Here is an 18998-nt window from a genome sequence, read left to right as displayed (position 1 = left end):
GTTTAAGATTAGTGGTCATACACCAAATTGATCGTGTCCCAAAGCATTATTTCCCATTGGAATTAATAGTATTTATTGTTACATTCCCACGCATTCCACCATACCGAAACATAAACAAACTGGGTACCTAAAAAAATTATCGCAGTTAATGGGGACCAAAACCACCTGCGAAAAGTGAAAATCCACGAAGTAGCGACGCCCCTTCAAAAATGCTTAAAAATAAATAAATAAAATACATTTTAAAAAATATATTATTTTATTTTATTATTATTTTTTAGACCTGCAAAGCTCTGAACCCGCGAACGTGGAACCGGGAAGTAGCGAGGTCCCACTGTATATATATATATATATACTGTATATATATATCAGGGGTGGCGAACACGTGGCTCTAGAGCCGCATGCGGCTCTTGGCCAATAAGAATGCGGCTCTTCACCTCATCAAATATACTGTGCCTTGTTTCATGTTTTTTTTGTGTGTATTGAGGGTAGACACTTTCCTTGAAATCAACACAATAACAATACTTGTTGTATTGTAAGGAGATGAGTGTGTCATAGGAAATAATATGTTTTTAATTGTGTGTCTCTGTCATGGCAGGTCAATGCGTGGCTCTTTCACTCTCACAGTTAAAAATTTCGGGTCTTTGTGTCAAACTTCTTCGCCACCCCTGATATATATATATATATATATATATATATACATATATGTGATAAATATGAAGAAAATTTCCGGACTATGAGTCGCAGTTTCTTTAGTCAATCACGCTCAGGAGGTAGAGCGATCGTCTTAGGATTAAGGGATCCCAGTTCGAATCCCGGTTTGTCCGTGTTACATGTCGAAGTGTCCTTGGGTAAGACACTGAACCCCCAATACCCCCAATAAGCAGGTTAGCGCCTTACATGGCTGCACAGATCATGGCCACTATTGGGAAATGTGAAGCACAATGTAAAGCGCTTTGGGAAGTCATTGACTTGAAAAGCGCTATATAAATGCAGATCATTTCATTTCATTTCATTAAAATGACTTGGGATATAATTGTTGGAGGAAATGTAATAGAACAGTAACGTACAGAGAATTTGCGTCTTGTATAGAAAGTTTAAAATATTTACTTTGGAAAAATGACAAAACCTTTTTAATCGTGAAGAAGATAAAGCGTCATTCCGCCACAGTTAATATTTTCAAATTGCTCAAAAGGGATGCCTAGAAAAGGTACAAATGCTCTCTGCTTTACTTTTTAATTATATTCCCACCCAAAAATGTAAAAGTTATTTTAGTGACGATTGCGCTCGTGACGGATGTGCATTTCGGCTCGGGGTGACATTTCAGACGGGGGGACATTTTTCGGCACAACACTGATCATTTATAAAAACAACTGAACAAAAATGGCACCGAAATGAAAATCATATACTGCGGATTACGAGCTGCAAATTGTGAAAGCGGAGGTGACTTAGAAGCAGATAGTGGAAGCAGCGGACTGTTAACCATGAAAGTGACAGAGAGAATAAAAATGTTTTGGGATTTAGTGATTGGGAGTAAAACCGATATTCTGTACCCTGTTATTTATGTTTTTTGACCTGATGTCCCCTGGTAGGTGCTACAGGTCCCTTAAAACAAGGACCAACAGGTGCCAGAGCCATAACCACCCTAAATAGTGCACAAGACTGAAAATTTATATATCTTGTCCTAGTACAGAAAAATGGCTATTCATATCTTATTTTTGACCTATTTGGGAGTTTTGTTGCTGTATGTTTTTGCATGTTATTGCACTAGTATTACGAAAGAAAACTGCCCTTGCAATGAAGGGCAGTCTCCAAGCACTACCTTGTAATTTATTTTGCCCATTTTATTCAGACATTTTTTTTTTATCTTCCTAACAAATAGCCCCCAATCCGTCAACCTCTGAAATCATTGCTCCTCCGCCATCACACTCAGAACCGGTTCTCCACATGGGTTTGTATTGACTTTGCATCCGTTCACTCTCTACATCATACATCTGACTGCACCCTGACACATCCCTCTTATAGCATTACGTACGCTGATGACACGACCATGGATGGACTCATCTCAGAGGAAGATGAGTCAGACAACAGGGATAAGGTCAAAAGACTAATGGCGAGGTGTTCAGTGAGCAACCTCCATCTGAACACCACAAAAACAAAGGAGAGAATCCTGGACTCTAGGAAAGGCACAGCAGACCTAGAACCGCTTCACATTAACAGGTACAGCGTGACAAGGGTCCACTCCATCAGATTCCTGGGCGTGCAGATCTCAGAGGACCTCTGCTGGTCGGCCAACACCAAATCAGTGATAAGGAAAGCCCAGCAACAACTTCACTTTCTGGAGTGCTCAGGAGGAACAAGCTGAAGGAGAAGCGGTTGGTGAAATTCCACAGCAGCACCATCGAGGGCATCTAAACAGACTGTATCGCCGCGTGGTACGCAGGATGCTGTGCAGCAGACAGGAAAACCTTAAAGAGGATTATAAAAGGGCAAAAAGGATCATGGGCTGCCCCCTGGCCTGCCTGGAGGACTCTCGCCACCTCAGCAAAGCTAAACACATCCTGAAGGACTCCTTACACCTCCACAACTGCTTTTTCGAACTGTTACCATGGGGCCAACGGTTCAGATCGCACAAGGCCCGAACAAACAGATTGAGGGATAGCTTTTTCCACCATAGCTATCAACACACTAAATCACAAGCACACATAAGACAGTTTTAAGTGCAATATACCAGTTGTTTATCGTTTTTTGGGGGATGTGAATACTTTGTATAAGTGAGAAATATTTTATATCGTTCTATGTATTATACTTTATATTTTGCCAACTGGAGTGCAACTCTAATTTTGTTGAAGCAACACATATGATGATAAAGGTGAATTTTGATCTCATTTTCTCTATTTAGTCTTTATCAGATGTTTATCCTGGAGTGTTACGTCTTACCTCGTTTCAAACAATGTTCACTACGTTGTTATCAAAGATAATTTAAATTCTCAATTTGTATTACTATGCATGTAAAAAACGGCATAAAAATCACACGATCCCTTACCTTTCTCTGAAACGGCCACAGAACCGACAACCACGAGGTCAACCTTGACTTTGGCTTCCAGGCCGACAGGCACGCTAAAATCTTTTACACCCTGAAGTTTGGGAAACACTTGATTGTTGGCGAGATAGAACGATTGAGATAACTGTGAAATGAAACAAACCTGCCACAAACCTGAGAGGAAGCACATACGCGCAGCTGTTCTTTGTTGGCGCCCTGCGGGGGCACTATCTTGTTAAAAAGGCCAAAATGAAGACGAGGAGTTGGGACCAATAAAGTTTTGTGTGCCTGTTGAAAAAGAGGGCAATCATTAAAAAAATGAATGAATGAATGAAAACTTATTTCGAACATAAAAATAAAAACAGGACAAAAACAATGAGTCAACAACAGAATAATGTCACATAACATGTTCGAAAAGGGGTAGTCAGAAGCAGATGCTTATTTTTCCTACCCCTTTATCTTCCTTATTAAATACATTTTACAGATAGCTCCTCTTGTGACCACTACAACAAAATCTCATGGATATACTTATTACATGGGTCAGATACCAATAATTATAATAGTTACAATAATCACATATTTTATACACTAATCTTCGCAATACCATCCCTCAACGTCATAATGCGCATAATGTCACTGCGGCACCAGGTATAATAACAATAAAAATCAACACAATACTTATAATAACAGTTCTGATATAATAATAGTAACAATAACAACAAGTTAACCATAGCTTGAAATGCAGTATTTCCAATCTCCCTCATATCCCATTTTCTTCATCCCTGTATTTCGCCAGTAATGCTTTTTTGTATTTAAATTTGAACTCATGGATAGTTGGACATTCTTTGATCTCATTCTGCAAATTATTCCAAAGTCTGACTCCACACACAGACACACACATACTTTTCCTGGTGGTTCTCACCTTTGGGATTTTGAATTCACCACAGCCCCTCAAGTTATAATTTCCCTCTTTCCGAGTGAATAAATTTTGTATGTTTTCTGGCACTATGTTTTTGTTGACCTTAAATAACAGTTGTGAAGTGAAAAATTGTATTAAATCATCCAATTTTAATAATTTGGACTGCATGAATAAAATGTTGGTATGATCCCGATATCCTACCCTGTGTATGGTTCTTATTGCACGTTTTTGAAGGATAAAAAGGGGGTGTAGTGAACTTTTGTAATTATTGCCCCAGACTTCTGCACAATATGTTAAATATGGCAGAACAAGAGAACAATATAATAAATACCAGACATGGGACCAAGTCACACATGTGCAAGTCTCAAGTAAGTCTCAAGTCTTCACCTTCAAGTCCCAAGTAAGTCCCAAGTATTTTTTTCTTGGGCAAGTCATGTCACAAGTCAAGTCCCGAGTCTTAGATTGCCAAGTCCAAGTCAAGTCACAAGTCATAAAAACAGCGACTCGAGTCGACTCGAGTCCAAGTCACTAAGTCTCAAGTCCCCATGTCTGATAAATACAATGCATTATAATTTAAAAGAAATTTGGCTTTATTAATTATTGAAATGCTTTTAGAAACCTTAGTTTGTATGTGTCTGATGTGTGTTTTCCAACTTAATTTATTGTCTATTATGACCCCTAAAAACTTAATTTCTGATACAATGTCTATTGCGACACCATCCATTTTTACTTCTAAATCTTGATTTGCCTTACGATTACCAAAGAATATTACTTTGGTTTTATTTAAATTTAAAGATAATTTATTTATATCCATCCATACTTTTAGGTTAATTAGTTAACGATTGATACAGCTTACCAAATCAATATAGTTATCATTTGAATAGAAAATGTGTGTCGTCTGCAAATATTACTAATTTCAATAGTTTTGAAACATTAAAAATATCGTTAATATATAAATTAAATAACTTTGGTCCCAGGATAGAACCCTGTGGTACTCCACAACAGATGTCCAAATATTCAGATGAAAACTCTCCCATTTTTACATATTGCTTCCTCCCCGTCAAATAACTCTGAATCCATTGCAAAGCCACTCCCCTAATGCCATATCTTTCCAGTTTTTTTAATAGCATATTATGATTAATGGTATCAAATGCTTTTTTTAAGTCAATAAATACCCCGACTGTGTATCTCTTCTTTTCTATACTATGGGTGATTTTTTCTACTGCATCAATAATTGCCATTGTTGCTGATCTGTTTGCTCTAAAACCATATGACTTTCATTAATCAATTTATGTTTATCTACAAATTGTTCTAGTCTATTATTGTAAAGTCTCTCTAATATTTTAGAGAACTGAGGAAGCAGAGATACCGGTCTATAGTTTGTAAAATTGTGCTTGTTTCCATTTTTGTATATTGGTATAACTTTTGCTATTTTCATTTGATTTGGAAATGTGCCTGTTAGAAATGATAGATTACAGATGTAGGTCAATGGTTTCACAATGCTATTTATAATTTGCTTAACTAGTACCATATCGATGTCAAAACAATCCATAGACGTTTTGTTTTTACAGTTGTTAACCACGTCTAATATTTCTGATTCCGTAACCCCAGATAAAAATATGGTCTTGGAGTTCATTTTTATCAGTGACTCAAATTGTTTACCACTGCACTGTGGGATATTTGCAGCGAGCTCTGGTCCAACATTTACAAAATAACTATTGAAATTCTCCACAACTTGATTTAAATTATAATTTTCACTGTTCTTATCAATAAAATAGTTTGGATATGCATTGCTTACATTCTTTCCTTTTATTATACTATTTAATATATCCCAAATACCTTTGATATTACTTTTGTTATGATGTAATAAATTGGTATAGTATAATTTCTTGCTTGCTCTTAATATTCCTGTCAATTTGTTTTATTTTCTATATAAGGTGTTTTTTTTCTTACAAGCATTATGTAAACCCTTAGTTATCCATGGATGGTTTACAGATTCATTCTTAATATTAGTTTGTCTCATTGGGCAATTTGTTATACTTCCAAAAATATGTCAAACGCACGATCCACATCATCCGTACCATATATAACATTCCAGTTTTGTTTAACTAAGTCATCATAGAGTGAAATAATAGTCTCTTCAGTTCTAACTCGTTTGTAAACATAATCTTTAATTGATTCTTGTCCACTAACCTTTTCATCATACACTGTAAATACTGGTAGGTGATCAGAAATATCACAAACCAGTAATCCGCTGACGTTTGTAAATTCCATATTATTTGTAAATATATTGTCAATGAGTGTTGCACTGTGTGAAGTGAATCTACTAGGTCTTAATATAGTTGGGTACAAACTCATACTGTACATCATATTAATATAGTCATCAATGTTTTTATGTTTGTTTGGATTCATTAGATCAATGTTGAAATCTCCACAAATGAATAGTGTTTTCCCGCTTATTGTTGAATATGTTTTTTCGGCCCAGTTTGTGAAGGTTTCCAGATTTGAGCCCGGTGATCTATATACACAACTGACTATAATATTTTTCCTTTTTTCATTTATAATTACTATTGTAATACATTCAAGTAAATCGTCAATGAAAAAAGACATCTTTTGTAATATTCTCGATTTTAATCTTTTGAGCACATACCAGTATATAGTTACTCCACCTCCTATTTTGTTTGTTCTATTTACATAGTTCAAATTATAGTTGTTTAATTCAAAATTTCCACCCCTTTCCTCACTGAACCACGTTTCAGAAACTGCAATAACGCTAAACGGGTTCTCAAATTGCTGTAAGTATTCAGTAATGTCATCAAAATTTGCGTACATGCTTCTACTGTTAAAGTGTATTATTGAGAATTTGCCTTCAGATTTAACAAATGTATTATATTAATTTCCAGTATAATATTTGCAACTGAGCTAGCTGATAGGAATTTGTGGTCAGGATCGAAGTCTTCTAATCTTGAATTATTGGAGTCAGTGTGATCAACAATGCTCAGTTCCGGTAGATCAGGGCGTAAAATATTATGATGGATTTTTTTTACTGTGATCTGTAATAAAGGTGTCCATATTGTCAGTCTAGGATGCCATTGTTACACTTCAGGCAAATCTGTCCGGCTTCTGCATTTCTCAGACCCAAAGTATTTTTGCTTCTTCTGGAGTGCCGTTTAACTTTATATATATTCTACAGTTTGAAGTCCAAGTTCCTTGTATCTTGTTCGTTTTCCTCAAAAATCAAGTTTTTTTTTTGCTTAAGTGTTCATTTAAATAAACACTTGTCCCTTTTAGTTTTTTTCCTTGCTTAAGGATTTCATGTTTCCGTTTTCTGTTGACAAATCTCACGATGGTCGCCTTAGGCTGGTTCTCACCTCTTGTTAATTGATGGCATGCTTCTATGTCCTCAGCATTGATGGATATGCCTTTTTTGCTCATAAAAGCAATGACCTGTTGCTCAGCAGAATCTTCAACAGCATCCGTAGCGATATTTTTATTTGCCACAGCCTTGGCATAGGTCCGAGGTTTAATGTCCAGACCAGTGATAATAATGTCATTTATCCTGGTGTACTGTTCCAGATCTGCTACTCATCCTTCTAGCGCAATAATCCTCTTGTCTTTCTCCACGTTTTCGTTTTTTTGGGTCTTTGATTTCAGCCATTAAACTCAAGATTGTGTCTTGTTGTTTAGTGACTATATCCATTTTGTCCATTAAAAAGCCGAGTGACTTTTTAATTTCCTCGAGTTCATTTATCTCTGCTCGGCATCTTGAAAACTTCACGCTTCTCTTACGTCACTGTCCGCTGATCGCCTCACCCAATCGCCCTCTGACTCTCAAGTTGTTATTTCGCCGGACTTAGTTTCCTCGGCTTTTGGTCGCTTTACAAAGCAGCGCCGCCATGTTTGCCAGCGTCAATATTGGCCGGTCTCGGAAAGCAGGCGAATCGACCTCCTTCCTGCACTGGTTTTCGAAAGGAATCCGCCGAGTCGACGACAACGTCGACTCAGTGCTTTATTTTCTTTTCGAAACCCACAGACGCCAAAATCGTGGCATTCAAGTGGCCAAAGCACATTAGCGGCTACGCTAGCTTCACTCGCGGTGCGTTCACGTGCGTGATATACACATAAAACTACTGTCAATGAACAAAATAGAATGATGTTTTAATGCATTAGATCAGGGGTGTCAAACTCATTTTAACTCGGAGGCCACACGATGGAACAAACATTCTGTCGGGGGCCGGACTAGTAGATTAAAGAGAAAGAAAAAGAGATAAAGAAATAAAAGGAAGAGGGAAGTAAAAGGAGAGAGGGCAGGACAAAGAAAGAAAAAGAGAGAGAGGGAGAGAGCGTGAGCAACAAAAGATAAAAAGTTGTGAGAGAGGGGGAAAAGAAAGGGAGATGAAGAATGAAATCCAAAGAGAAATAGAAAGATAGAAGGAGAGAAAAAAAAAAGAAAGCGCGAAGGGTATGAAGAGAGAAAGAGAAAAGAGAGAAAAAGAAAAAAGGAAGTTAGAGCAAAAGAGGTTAAAAGACACAGAGAGAAAGAGACAGAGAGCAAAAAAGGATGAGAAAAAGAGACACAGAGAGTGAAAGAGACCGAGACAGAGTGGGAGAAAAGGGGTGAAAAAGAAACAGAGAGAAAGAGAGAGAGAGAGAGAGAGGGGAGAGTAAAGCTGTGAGCGAAAAAGAAAATAGAAACATAGAAATGTTTGGCATTTCTTGAATCCCAAGACTTCAACCTTCCGAATGATATTTGAAATGACGCATTCAAGTGACATCGTACGGACACCGCATCCGCACGTGTCTACGACACGTATTTGCTTCTTTGCAAGCTTTGGGAATGTTAAGGGGGTAATCAGTTTGACTGAATCATCTGACTGTTTTGTCGACGTTCCCATTGTAGCGCCTTATAATCCGATGCGCCTTATCTATGGAAGATATAGGACCAAAAACCATTTTTTGGGGGGTACGCCCTATAACCCGGTGCGCCCTATAGTGCGGAAAATACGGTATAATTTACGCGTTTGTTACCTCCCGTCTCAAATTCTGTAATGCACTACTCTCCGGTCTCCCGAAGTCCAGAATCAAGAGTCTTCAGCTGGTACAAAATGCCGCAGCGAGGCTTTTATCTAGAACAAAAAAGTCCGATCACATCACCCCGATTTTGACTAACCTGCATTGGCTCCCAGTTAGCCTAAGATGTGATTTCAAGGTTCTCTTAGTATTATACAAAATCATACATGGACTTGCTCCCTCATATCTTTCAGATCTGATTTCCCCATATGTTCCGGTCCGAAGCCTTCGTTCTGAGAGCACCGGTCTTCTGGTGATCCCAAGAGCCAAGAAGTGTTTCGCTGGTTCGAGAGCGTTCTCCATCCGGGCACTGGTGCTGTGGAATACTCTTCCCCCTGAGATCCGATCTGCAACCTCAGTGGAAATGTTTAAATCTAAGCTTAAAACTCACTTCTACGCTATAGCATATGAATAACCTATACTTTTTGTGGACAATATCTGTGTATTATTTGTGATTGCAAAATCCTTTGCTGTCTGGTAATCCTGGAAGGGGGATACCACATGTGCGGTCCCTTCTCAAGGTTTCTTCATTTTGCTCATGTTGAGGTTTTTCGAGTTTTTCCTTGCCCCCATGTTGGTTCCAGATCAGGGGATGGTGTAATGATAGTCTGATAAATATAGTCTGTGTAATAACCTGTGAAGCCCTTTGAGACGCTTTGTGATTAAGGGCTATAGAAATAAAAATGACTTGACTTGACAAATAAATCTGCGATTGTGTGTGCATTCATCAAGACATCTGATTTTTAGATTTTGAGCATATAGGGAATATATTCATTTTTGAGACAAATATCCCCCCCATATAGGTGCTGGGTAAAAATGACATGAAATGTAATATGTAGCTTACATTTTCAGTGGTAGAAAATTTTCCCCATAACAATATACCACGGAGAAAAGCTACCTTCATTTTTCTGCATGGCCCATAATAAATGTCCATCATTGTGTAACCCATTCACTAATTACCATTTCATAGTGCCCTGTTTAGATGTAGCATGCGCTTGTTCTCTTGGGGTGATGGGGCTTAGTATGATTATTTATATTTATATATATATATATATATATATATATATATACAAACTAATGCTGGCTGCAACTAATGATGAACAAAGAAGAACTGCAAAGGCAAAGCAGAGCACCCAGAGCGCAGTGTTGGCGCCGTTTTTAAGCAGACTTGTTAAGAAACATGGCACAGATTTTAAACATTTACAAGCACTTCACCCAAAGTCCAAGCACTTTTCAATCCTTAAAACAAAACATTAAAATACAAGCATTTTCATGAATTTCAAACACCCGTATGAACCCCGTTATTTATTCCCCCAAATCTCTTGCAGTACCGTAAATTCCGGACTATAAGCCGCTACTTTTTCCCAAAACTTTCAGTTATGCGCCCGATTTATGTAATTTTTCTAACGGCCGGCAGCGGCGCTCGAGTACAAAAGGTAAGATTTAGACCGGTGGAATATATGCGCCGAGGAAGACTGCAACTTCACTAAAACTGGCCGCATGCGAAAGGCAACTTTTTAGTGGTCTGCCAGTGGATCCTGACAGCGTGGGGCAGCATAAAAAAATCCACCATCACCAACGGGTTCCAAAAAGCCGGTCTGCTGCGTGCCGGAGAGGAGGGCACAGAATCAGGAGTGGAAAGTTCCAGCGACAATGAGAGTGCGAGTCCGGCTGCGGGAGGGTGGGACGACGTCTATATTACACTGTTTCTTTTCGACACTGAGGAAGACGACTTTGATGGCTTCAGTTCTAAGGAGGAAGATGAGGACGGTTTACTGTGATTTTTACAAGTACGGTATGTTTTTTTAACAGACCAGTTTACTGTGTTGCGAGCGTGTTGCTAGCGTGTTGCTACCATTAACTGCCCTGTCAGGCACCGTTTGGGATGAAAGTTATATTATTAAAGCTTTGAAAACTCTCTCGGTGTATCGTCTTTCTTTGTAAATATGTGTAACCATGTATAATATGTATTTGCAACTGTATATTTTTGGAATGTATTTATTTTAGAAACTTATTCTGATATGTTTTGCACGAGCAAATGAGAAAGAATGGGTGGGGCAAACGCAGGCTGACGGGAAGTGGAGTAAAGGTGAGACGTGTTTGTGGACGCAGCCGACAATAGTGGATATATATTTTTCCCACCCTTACCTTTGGAAATATACACTTTTTCCTTGGATTACTTTCAACGGGCACCCGGACTCTGCAGGTCTGCATCAAACCTTAAGTACCGGTATCATTTTCCATTAATTTTACCGACTGTGATTTTTGGACTGTGTCAGGTATGGGTTAATTTTATGTTTGTGTTGCATTTTTGCGATGTGGGCGCATGTGGCTAATATACAGGTGCGGCTCGAGTATGTACAAAATCGGTTTTCCTCCCGAAATGTGGTGGGTGCGGCTTATAATCAGGTGCGCTCTATAGTCCGGAATTTACGGTAAATGTGTTGCATTTTATTTGGTTTAACATCTTTTAGTCTAAATGAAGGACTACACATTACAAGTTCAAAGCATAACAGTAAAAATATGATCGCACACGTGAAAGAATGTGTGTAATGAAGATGATGAAGACCCTGTGCAAAGAGGTGGGGGACGCCTTGTTATTTTGACAGACTTTAGAGAAGTTTTTTTTTTCAGAAGCCTGTCAAATTTGAATGACTAAAGAAATGAATAAATAAATGTGAATCTACTAAGGCTTCATACAGATGAAAGCTATAGACAGCCTCGCAGAATGTAGGAATGTGTGTGTGTGTGTGTGTGTCTGCTTTAAGGGAGAGTGTGTATTATTTGACTACTAGATGCCAAAGTATTGCGTTGTGCGAACGAAAACGAGTGCTAAAAAAACAGAAACAGAAGAATGACCAACAACCCCCCCCCAAATCATATATATCTGGAACTACAAAAAAATAAAAGCCTTACAAGAAAGGAAACACATAATGTATCTCTATATTCATTGGAAAACGTTAAGAATGTCTCCTGTTTCTCCTACAGACACAGTGTATTTTTCTGAAAATCAAGCCTTTTTTAAAAAGTGCCAAGGAGCCACTAGGGAGCACAAAAAAAACCCGCATGTGGGTCCAGAGCAAGTTTAACAGGTCTAGAAGTCCAACTTTGTTGGCTGTAGAAAGCATTTTTCCTCTGCCTTTTGGTGTTTTTGTGGGTCCAGAGTGTTTTGATGACATGATGGCTTTTAGAAAAATTTGAAACAAAAAATATTTGCGCAGAGGTTTGTCAAGCTGTTTTATGTATGTGTACAATTTAGACTGCAATGTAATTGAAGCACAGCCGGACAAGCTGAAAAGGGGCAGGTCAACTCTCTAAACCAACCAGAATCCAGAACGTAATGCACGATGAAAATCAGTGAAGTAGAAAAACAGCAATAAGCAAACTGCGATACAGCAAGTGTTCTTGTTTGCCCGCGTCCCTGCGTCCTAGACGCATCATTTTTGCTGGTGATGCATTGTGTCAAATCAACGTGCGTCCCTGGGACGCAACTCTTTTGACACCAAATTGTCATTATTACCCGATTACTTTTTTTTTTTAACAAAGATTTGCCACACTCCAAACTTTTCGTCAGGCAGATCTGCCATTGTTGTTTTGGTCTCGCGCCGATCTCGGCAAACGAGATCTCATTGCTTCGAGATGACGTCATTGTTTTGGTGGTTGTCGAGTGAAAGTATGCCTCTGTAAAAACTGTTGGTATTAGATGCGAATCAACAAAAAAATGGTAATTTCTTCAGTGTCGGTAATGAGTCGAAACATAATACAGAAAGAGGTAAGAACGGCAATAATTCCGGCACGAAAAAACGGGGGAGAAATTTTTCAGAAGACCGCGAAGGCAAGGAAAACACGCGTTTTGAAGCGAACGATTCGACGAAAGATAAACAAAATAATACTCCTTGCAAGAAAAGGACATTTCTGCCAAAATGGACTCAATTATATTCCTGGTTACGCTATGAGGAGGATGATAATGAACGCTACATGTTCTGTGATGCGTGCACCCAGCGTGACAAAAAAAATGGATTGCATAAATCATTTCGCAATACGAACTTTCAGAAAAGCACATTGCATCGGCACAACGACAATGAAAACCACAAATTAGCTATGGAAATTCCGTTGCTGCAATTGGACCTTGAGAAGGCATTACAACTGTAGCGGGACAGCAAACCACAAAGAATATATGAACTGAAAAATCTGAAGTGATTAAAACGGCATGAATATATAGACTAATATTTCAGCAATATTATTTTGTATAATGTACAATATTTTTGTGAACTAAAAAATCTGAAGTGATAACTGCTTTGTATTACCAATTAAGTGCGATGATTAAAACTGAATGAATATATAGATTTAAATATTTATTTATATATTTGTCGCCGATTTACACTTTCAACCTCGATAACACTAAATTTTGGGGACCCATACATTTTTGAGCATGCGAGTCCCCGGGACCCATCACTTTTCAGAGGTACAATGAACACTGAGGGATTACTCTATAGCAGGGGTCGGGAACCTATGGCTCGCGAGCCATATATGGCTCTTTCTATGAATATCTATGGCTCAGAGACAAATTTGATTGCATGCAAAATTTCTCCATCTTATTCGAAACTTGAGTTGTTCGTCCTATTCAGGTACACGCAAAGCCAATCCAGAGCTAAGTATTACGGCGTTACTTCGCAGTATATATAGGGCACGTTTTTCACTACAATTTACAGTCAAGGTGTCACACAAAAAAGGGGGGAAAAAAACTCGTTTTGGCTGTACAACGCTAAAGAATCCTTTATATAAAAGTTCACTATATAATCTGTGTTCAGTGTTCAGATACCTTATGATGAATCCACAGAACACACTGTAAATACGCCAAAACACCGGAAGAGAACTTAGTCTTTTGATTGGGTGAGTGGGAGGGATGGGTGGAGCCATGCAAAAAGCGCAAGCACTCCCTCCCATCTCTCGCCCTACGCCATCTGCGCCAAAAGTGAGCTCATCAGGCTCCCTATTTGCAGAATGTTGTGACGTTTTTACACAATAACAACTTGCATCTGGTTTTGAAACCAATATGTATGGAAAAAAAGGGTCAAAAGGAGTTTAACCGATCTTGAGTAATTGCAAGAAAGAGACAATTTTAAAGTGGTATGTTTGTTGATTTTGGGACAGGGGCTCTGGCATTATTCTCTTTTCATAATTTTTATCAAATCATCAAAAATAAATGTGCTGAAGACTAAGCTTTTGTCTGGGGTGCGGGTTTAGCAATTTTGTAAATTTGTCTCATAATATATGGTGTGGCTCTTTCCCAAAATAAAATTAATATTTTTTGCTTTTATGGCTCTTTGAGTCAAAAAGGTTCCCGACCCCTTCTCTATAGTATGAGCCCTTGCCATGCCCTCCTTGAAAACACAATTACTATATTACAATGTCAACATGACAACTACAGTGTATTCTATCGTGCAATATTACAGTCAGTAAGAAGCCCTTTTGTTTCTCTTGCCATAGTGACTACAGGTTTACAGCTTTTTGTTCAGAAACAGTAACATGTTTGGTTGCAGCTAATAGCAAGGTGATATTTCATCTGTTTGTGTAAATGTGTGGTGTTGTCACACCAGCAGACCAATTTGCCACCTAAACTATACTTGGCATTGTTGTGTTCAGGAGTTGAAAAAATTCCACACTGCGCGTCCTGTTTGCCTCTGTCATTCTTAACGTTAGGTAGGGGTGGGAGGATTAATCCGGCTGTCAAAATCTCTCATCGCCTTCTCTTCTGCCTAACAGGCTAGATGCAGAAGGCTAGCCACTGAACAGGAAGGGAGAGGGGCTAGTCACGTACCTTAGTCATAAAGGTGTGCCCGTCAGTCCCCCATTCAGGCATAGACTTTTAGTAGGTTCACACTGAAGAATTGAAAGCTCAATTCAGATTTCTGGGTGAAATCCAATATTTGTGAGATCGTTCATATTTCCAAATAAAAGCGACTTGTATAAAACTTCATCTCCCGTGTGAATTCCAGAAATGGTCTGCATGCGCAAAAGAGGACAGTGACATCACACGCAATGCGCTCTTGTTTGCGGAAGTACTCAGGGATGTTAACAGCAGAGCATTAGGCCTCCCACCCCAGATATTAATTAAATATAAACCTTGCTTTCCCCCAATGAATACATTCCATGTAGTGTGATTCAAATGTAAATATTGTTAACTACCACTAGAGGATACTATCACTTTATCAATGAGGGCCATTGTTGTTCACATCAGTGACGTTGAGCAACATGTTAGGAATACAGTTGTATGCAATAGGATGTTGGCTGGTCTGTGAGTTACAAAATGCGTTCGATAAATATGCAAAATCATGACACTCCGTGTTTTCATCTACCGTGGTTGTTGAATTATTCTCTTCCTCCCGCCTGCTTGAAGGCAGGATAGTGACGTCTGCTGCCGATTGATAACGTGCAAGTCGCATGAATGCGCCTTGATCGTTCAGACAGCAGTCGCAATCCAAAAAAAATCGAATATGTATCGGATTAGGAACCACCTATGACAGTGACCTGGGTCTGGAGGGAAAAAAATTGATTTGTTCTGTTCAGGTGGACTTTAACAGTTTGGATCCGATTTCCTTGAAGTGTAAAAATTTGCCTTAGAGAGTAGCAGTGGGTGCAGTCTGATAGGGAGAGGGAGAGGCTGCGTTATCTACGCAGGGATTTGGTGGAAAAGTGAAGAATCAATCCCAGGACAACAGTATCGATAATGTCCAAAATTTTGCTTGGCATCGCTTATATTGCTCATTGGATCGATCCGCCCTCCCCTAATTGTTGTTGTTGTTGTTGTGTGTGTGGTGTGTCAACCTGTAGCACTGCTAGTCGAGCAGCCTCGAGAGGTTTATCAGGATCCACCTTGACCTCAGAAGTCTGAGAAAAAACTTCCAGCTCTGTCACTTTGGGGCAGGCCATGGAAGCCCCCTGAGAGGAAAACAGTAAAGTGTAGTGTCTGTAAATGGTCAACTTACTTCCAATGTGACAAAGCGAGCATGCTGCTGAGGTCTGTCTGGATTTATTTTGATTGTCTGGCTTGATTTGAACTCCTGTAGGACTGGCAGCCTGTTGCATGCTTGAACTGCATTCTGGCCAGTAAATACAAAGACAGGAAAAATACCAATACTGTTGCAACATGTATTTGTTATGAATCCACCTTATGATCAAGTATGTTACAAGGTGTAATCCATAATACGTATACTGTGCAAGTTTTGGATAGCAACTGGTCCTCAAAACTGCCACGTAAAAATTGGTTTGAACTTGCCTTAAAATTTGGAATTCTGTTGTGAACAGGCCTTGGGAAGTTAGCCAAATTCTCCTTTTCGATGTAGTCCCAAATTTTCTGACGAATGTCCGATTTGGTTGCTCCTGGTGGAGGCAGGGGAAAAAAAGAACGTCTGGAGCTACATTGCTAACGGATTACGACAGCGATGGCGTCGAGGTTCATTGCGCAATCGACCTACCTGGGTTGATTTTTATAAGGGGCTCCATGGCAAACTATGCTTGATACGCTTATTCTGCTCGATCTTCTCCCAAGTACACGTGAGCGCTTCAAGTAAAGCAAAAAGACAGCAACAGCTGCGTGACAATGTTTATGGTCACTACGGCGACTCGGGAAAGACAAATTTTGGCAGAATGCAAAAATGGAAACTTATTTAGTGTTTACATAGCAATAATGATTTTCTTATTTGAAAATATATTATACAGTATTGACGTAGTTAACAGTAATAATAAACGTTTTTTTCAAATAAACCAGTATTATTTTTTTACTCAGTGCAGCTGAAGATGGTATATTTTACCATCTCTTCCAAACTCTACATTGTAATTAATTGGCTCTTGGATAAATCTGTGCATGTATTAAAGCAGGGGTGCCCAAACCTCGGCCCGCAGTTTGGACCCGGCCTGCCTCCACATTTGGTCTGGCCTCATGAACAATACCAGAGAACATATTGACACCCCTTTTTTAACCTAAAAAACCAACTCAAAGTCTGGCTACGCAGTTTTGGTTGTAATACCCAAAAAACAGATTACATTTAAAAAGGCATTGGGGGGTTCATGTGTAACCGCGGTGTACGTGTCCCACCAAAGATCCACATTCACGCTGGACTGGATGATGAGGTTTTTATTATTACAGTTTCTGCAAATGGATGAGTCACAATATTAGCTTTTCCTGCTGGGTTTGATCTCTTTGATCTCTTTGTAGTACTCTGGTAAAACTGACAACAAAGCATATCAAAGAGCTTTCTTTTCACTTTACAGAAAATACATTTTAGAATATCACAATACATTTTTACATCTTTACATTTTAACAAGATACTTTTAACAAGAGATCGTATAGTGGATTTTTAACGTTTACAATGAATTCAACATGTTTTTCTTTAGTCTGAATTTTAACCAACATCATCCTTTTTTAATGTATATGAAAAAAATAGGAATAAAAACAATAATGAGTATAAAAATGGGTACAATTTACCTGCAAATGGATGAGTCACAACATTAGCTTTTTCTGCTGGGTTTGATCTCTTTGATCTCTACAAGGGGAATTAATATTTAGTAAAACAGAAACAAAACGAAAATAAATCAAAACAGCTTGACAATATCAATCACATTACTATGCATGGTGAGAGATTTGTCAGCTGGGGTTATAATGTTTAAAATTAACTTATTTTGTGGAGCACCAAAAGATATGTCTTACCTTTGTAGTACTCTGGTAAAACTGACAACAAACCCCGCCTCCTGGTCACATGTTAGAAGCCAAAACCAAACCCCACCCCATACCAGCAGATGGCACTGTTGGACTCAGCATTGCAGTACATTTACCAAAAACTATACACATATTTTAGCAGGAATTTCAATAAAATAAAAGTTATTATTACACCCGTTACACATGTATGTTCATTTTGTTGTGTATTTCACTTGTACAATGACAATAAATGTGTCATGTACAATGCTAGAATGCAATTCATTGTCATTGTAACATGTGAAACTCACAACAAAATTAACTACAGTCTCTGGTACCGTGACTAAAAATAGTGTGATAATGAGATAAAATCTACAGCCTTTTCTCAAGTCATCAATACCACTTGTAGTCCAGCGCACAGACAACTAGACATGTAACACGACACAACAGAAAGATTATGTTCCATGGACTTTGAAGAGTGTGATTGGTATATATCTCAGAAAAGGGGTTATTATTTATTTCTTGATTGTTTTTATAAAGAATGCAGGGAAGGTTATTCAGATTTTTTTTCCTTCATTAATGGTGAATCATTCATTTTCTGAGTTTTGTTCTAGGAGAATCCAGAAGGGTTTTTTGATTGCTTTCTGGAGAAAATACTTTTTTTCTGCAACCGTCACATGGTTTCTGATAAAAACTGACCCTCACAGGAAAAAGTTTGGGGACCCTTATGTTAAAGAGACAGTGTGTTTTATTTGACCACTACACGTTGCTGTATTAATTGATGCAATCGATAACAAGTGCCAAAAACCACAAGGGAGAACAGAATTTAAAGGGGACTCGAAGTGAACAAACCCCACAATTTTTCTTCCCATATTTTTACCAATTTTTACGAGGTTGTTGGGTACCCCTAGCAGTAAACTGGCGGACAATAGTGGCAGCTCCCTTTAAAATTGGCCCGTTATGTAAAATAAATGCAAATATCTCGACCTATGAGGAATTGGGAAAAAAACACTTTTATCTTATAGTTTGTATATTTTTGCTCATTATTCAAATCAAAATTTTTACCCCTAATAGCTGATAAATAATACACACGGTCCCTTTAAATACAATATTTTGAGGGGGATTTTTTTTTAAAATTATGACTGACATTCTACTGCTCCCTTTCAGCGACAGCCTGCAGAGTGAGCATTTGACCACAAGAGAGAGCCCTGTACCTTCAAATTCTCAGCATACACTATTAGGAGAAGAGGAGTGGCATTGTGTGAGCTACGTCT

At 38.5% G+C, this 18998-nt stretch overlaps 1 protein-coding gene and 1 pseudogene across 3 annotated transcripts in view; both read right to left on the bottom strand.

Annotated features, from left to right (window-relative positions):
- The window catches only part of mthfsd (methenyltetrahydrofolate synthetase domain containing), a 28683-nt gene extending 12028 nt beyond the window's left edge, over window positions 1-16655 (bottom strand). Inside the window, exons 1-5 of one of the 3 annotated variants that reach the window (XM_088334606.1) lie at window positions 16508-16655; window positions 16309-16412; window positions 16019-16132; window positions 3215-3328; window positions 3044-3134 (exon numbers count right to left, since the gene is read on the bottom strand). In XM_088334606.1, coding sequence (XP_088190732.1) covers window positions 3044-3134; window positions 3215-3328; window positions 16019-16132; window positions 16309-16412; window positions 16508-16535 — 451 coding nt within the window. In that variant the 5' untranslated portion in view covers window positions 16536-16655. Of the gene's footprint in view, window positions 1-3043; window positions 3135-3214; window positions 3329-15857; window positions 15972-16018; window positions 16133-16308; window positions 16413-16507 lie in introns of all 3 variants that reach the window. The other 2 variants (XM_088334607.1, XM_088334608.1) reach the window with 2 other exon arrangements.
- Window positions 5881-7350, bottom strand: LOC148367610 (uncharacterized; annotated as a pseudogene).
- Window positions 16656-18998: the final 2343 nt, after the last annotated feature.

This window comes from Urocampus carinirostris, chromosome 4 (assembly GCF_059441175.1).
Source record: "Urocampus carinirostris isolate Australia breed hairy pipefish chromosome 4, RoL_Ucar_1.0, whole genome shotgun sequence".
In the NCBI taxonomy this organism is placed as follows: Eukaryota; Metazoa; Chordata; class Actinopteri; order Syngnathiformes; family Syngnathidae; genus Urocampus; species Urocampus carinirostris.
Note: the sequence above shows the minus strand (reverse complement) of the source record. Positions and strands in the feature narration are given on the sequence as shown.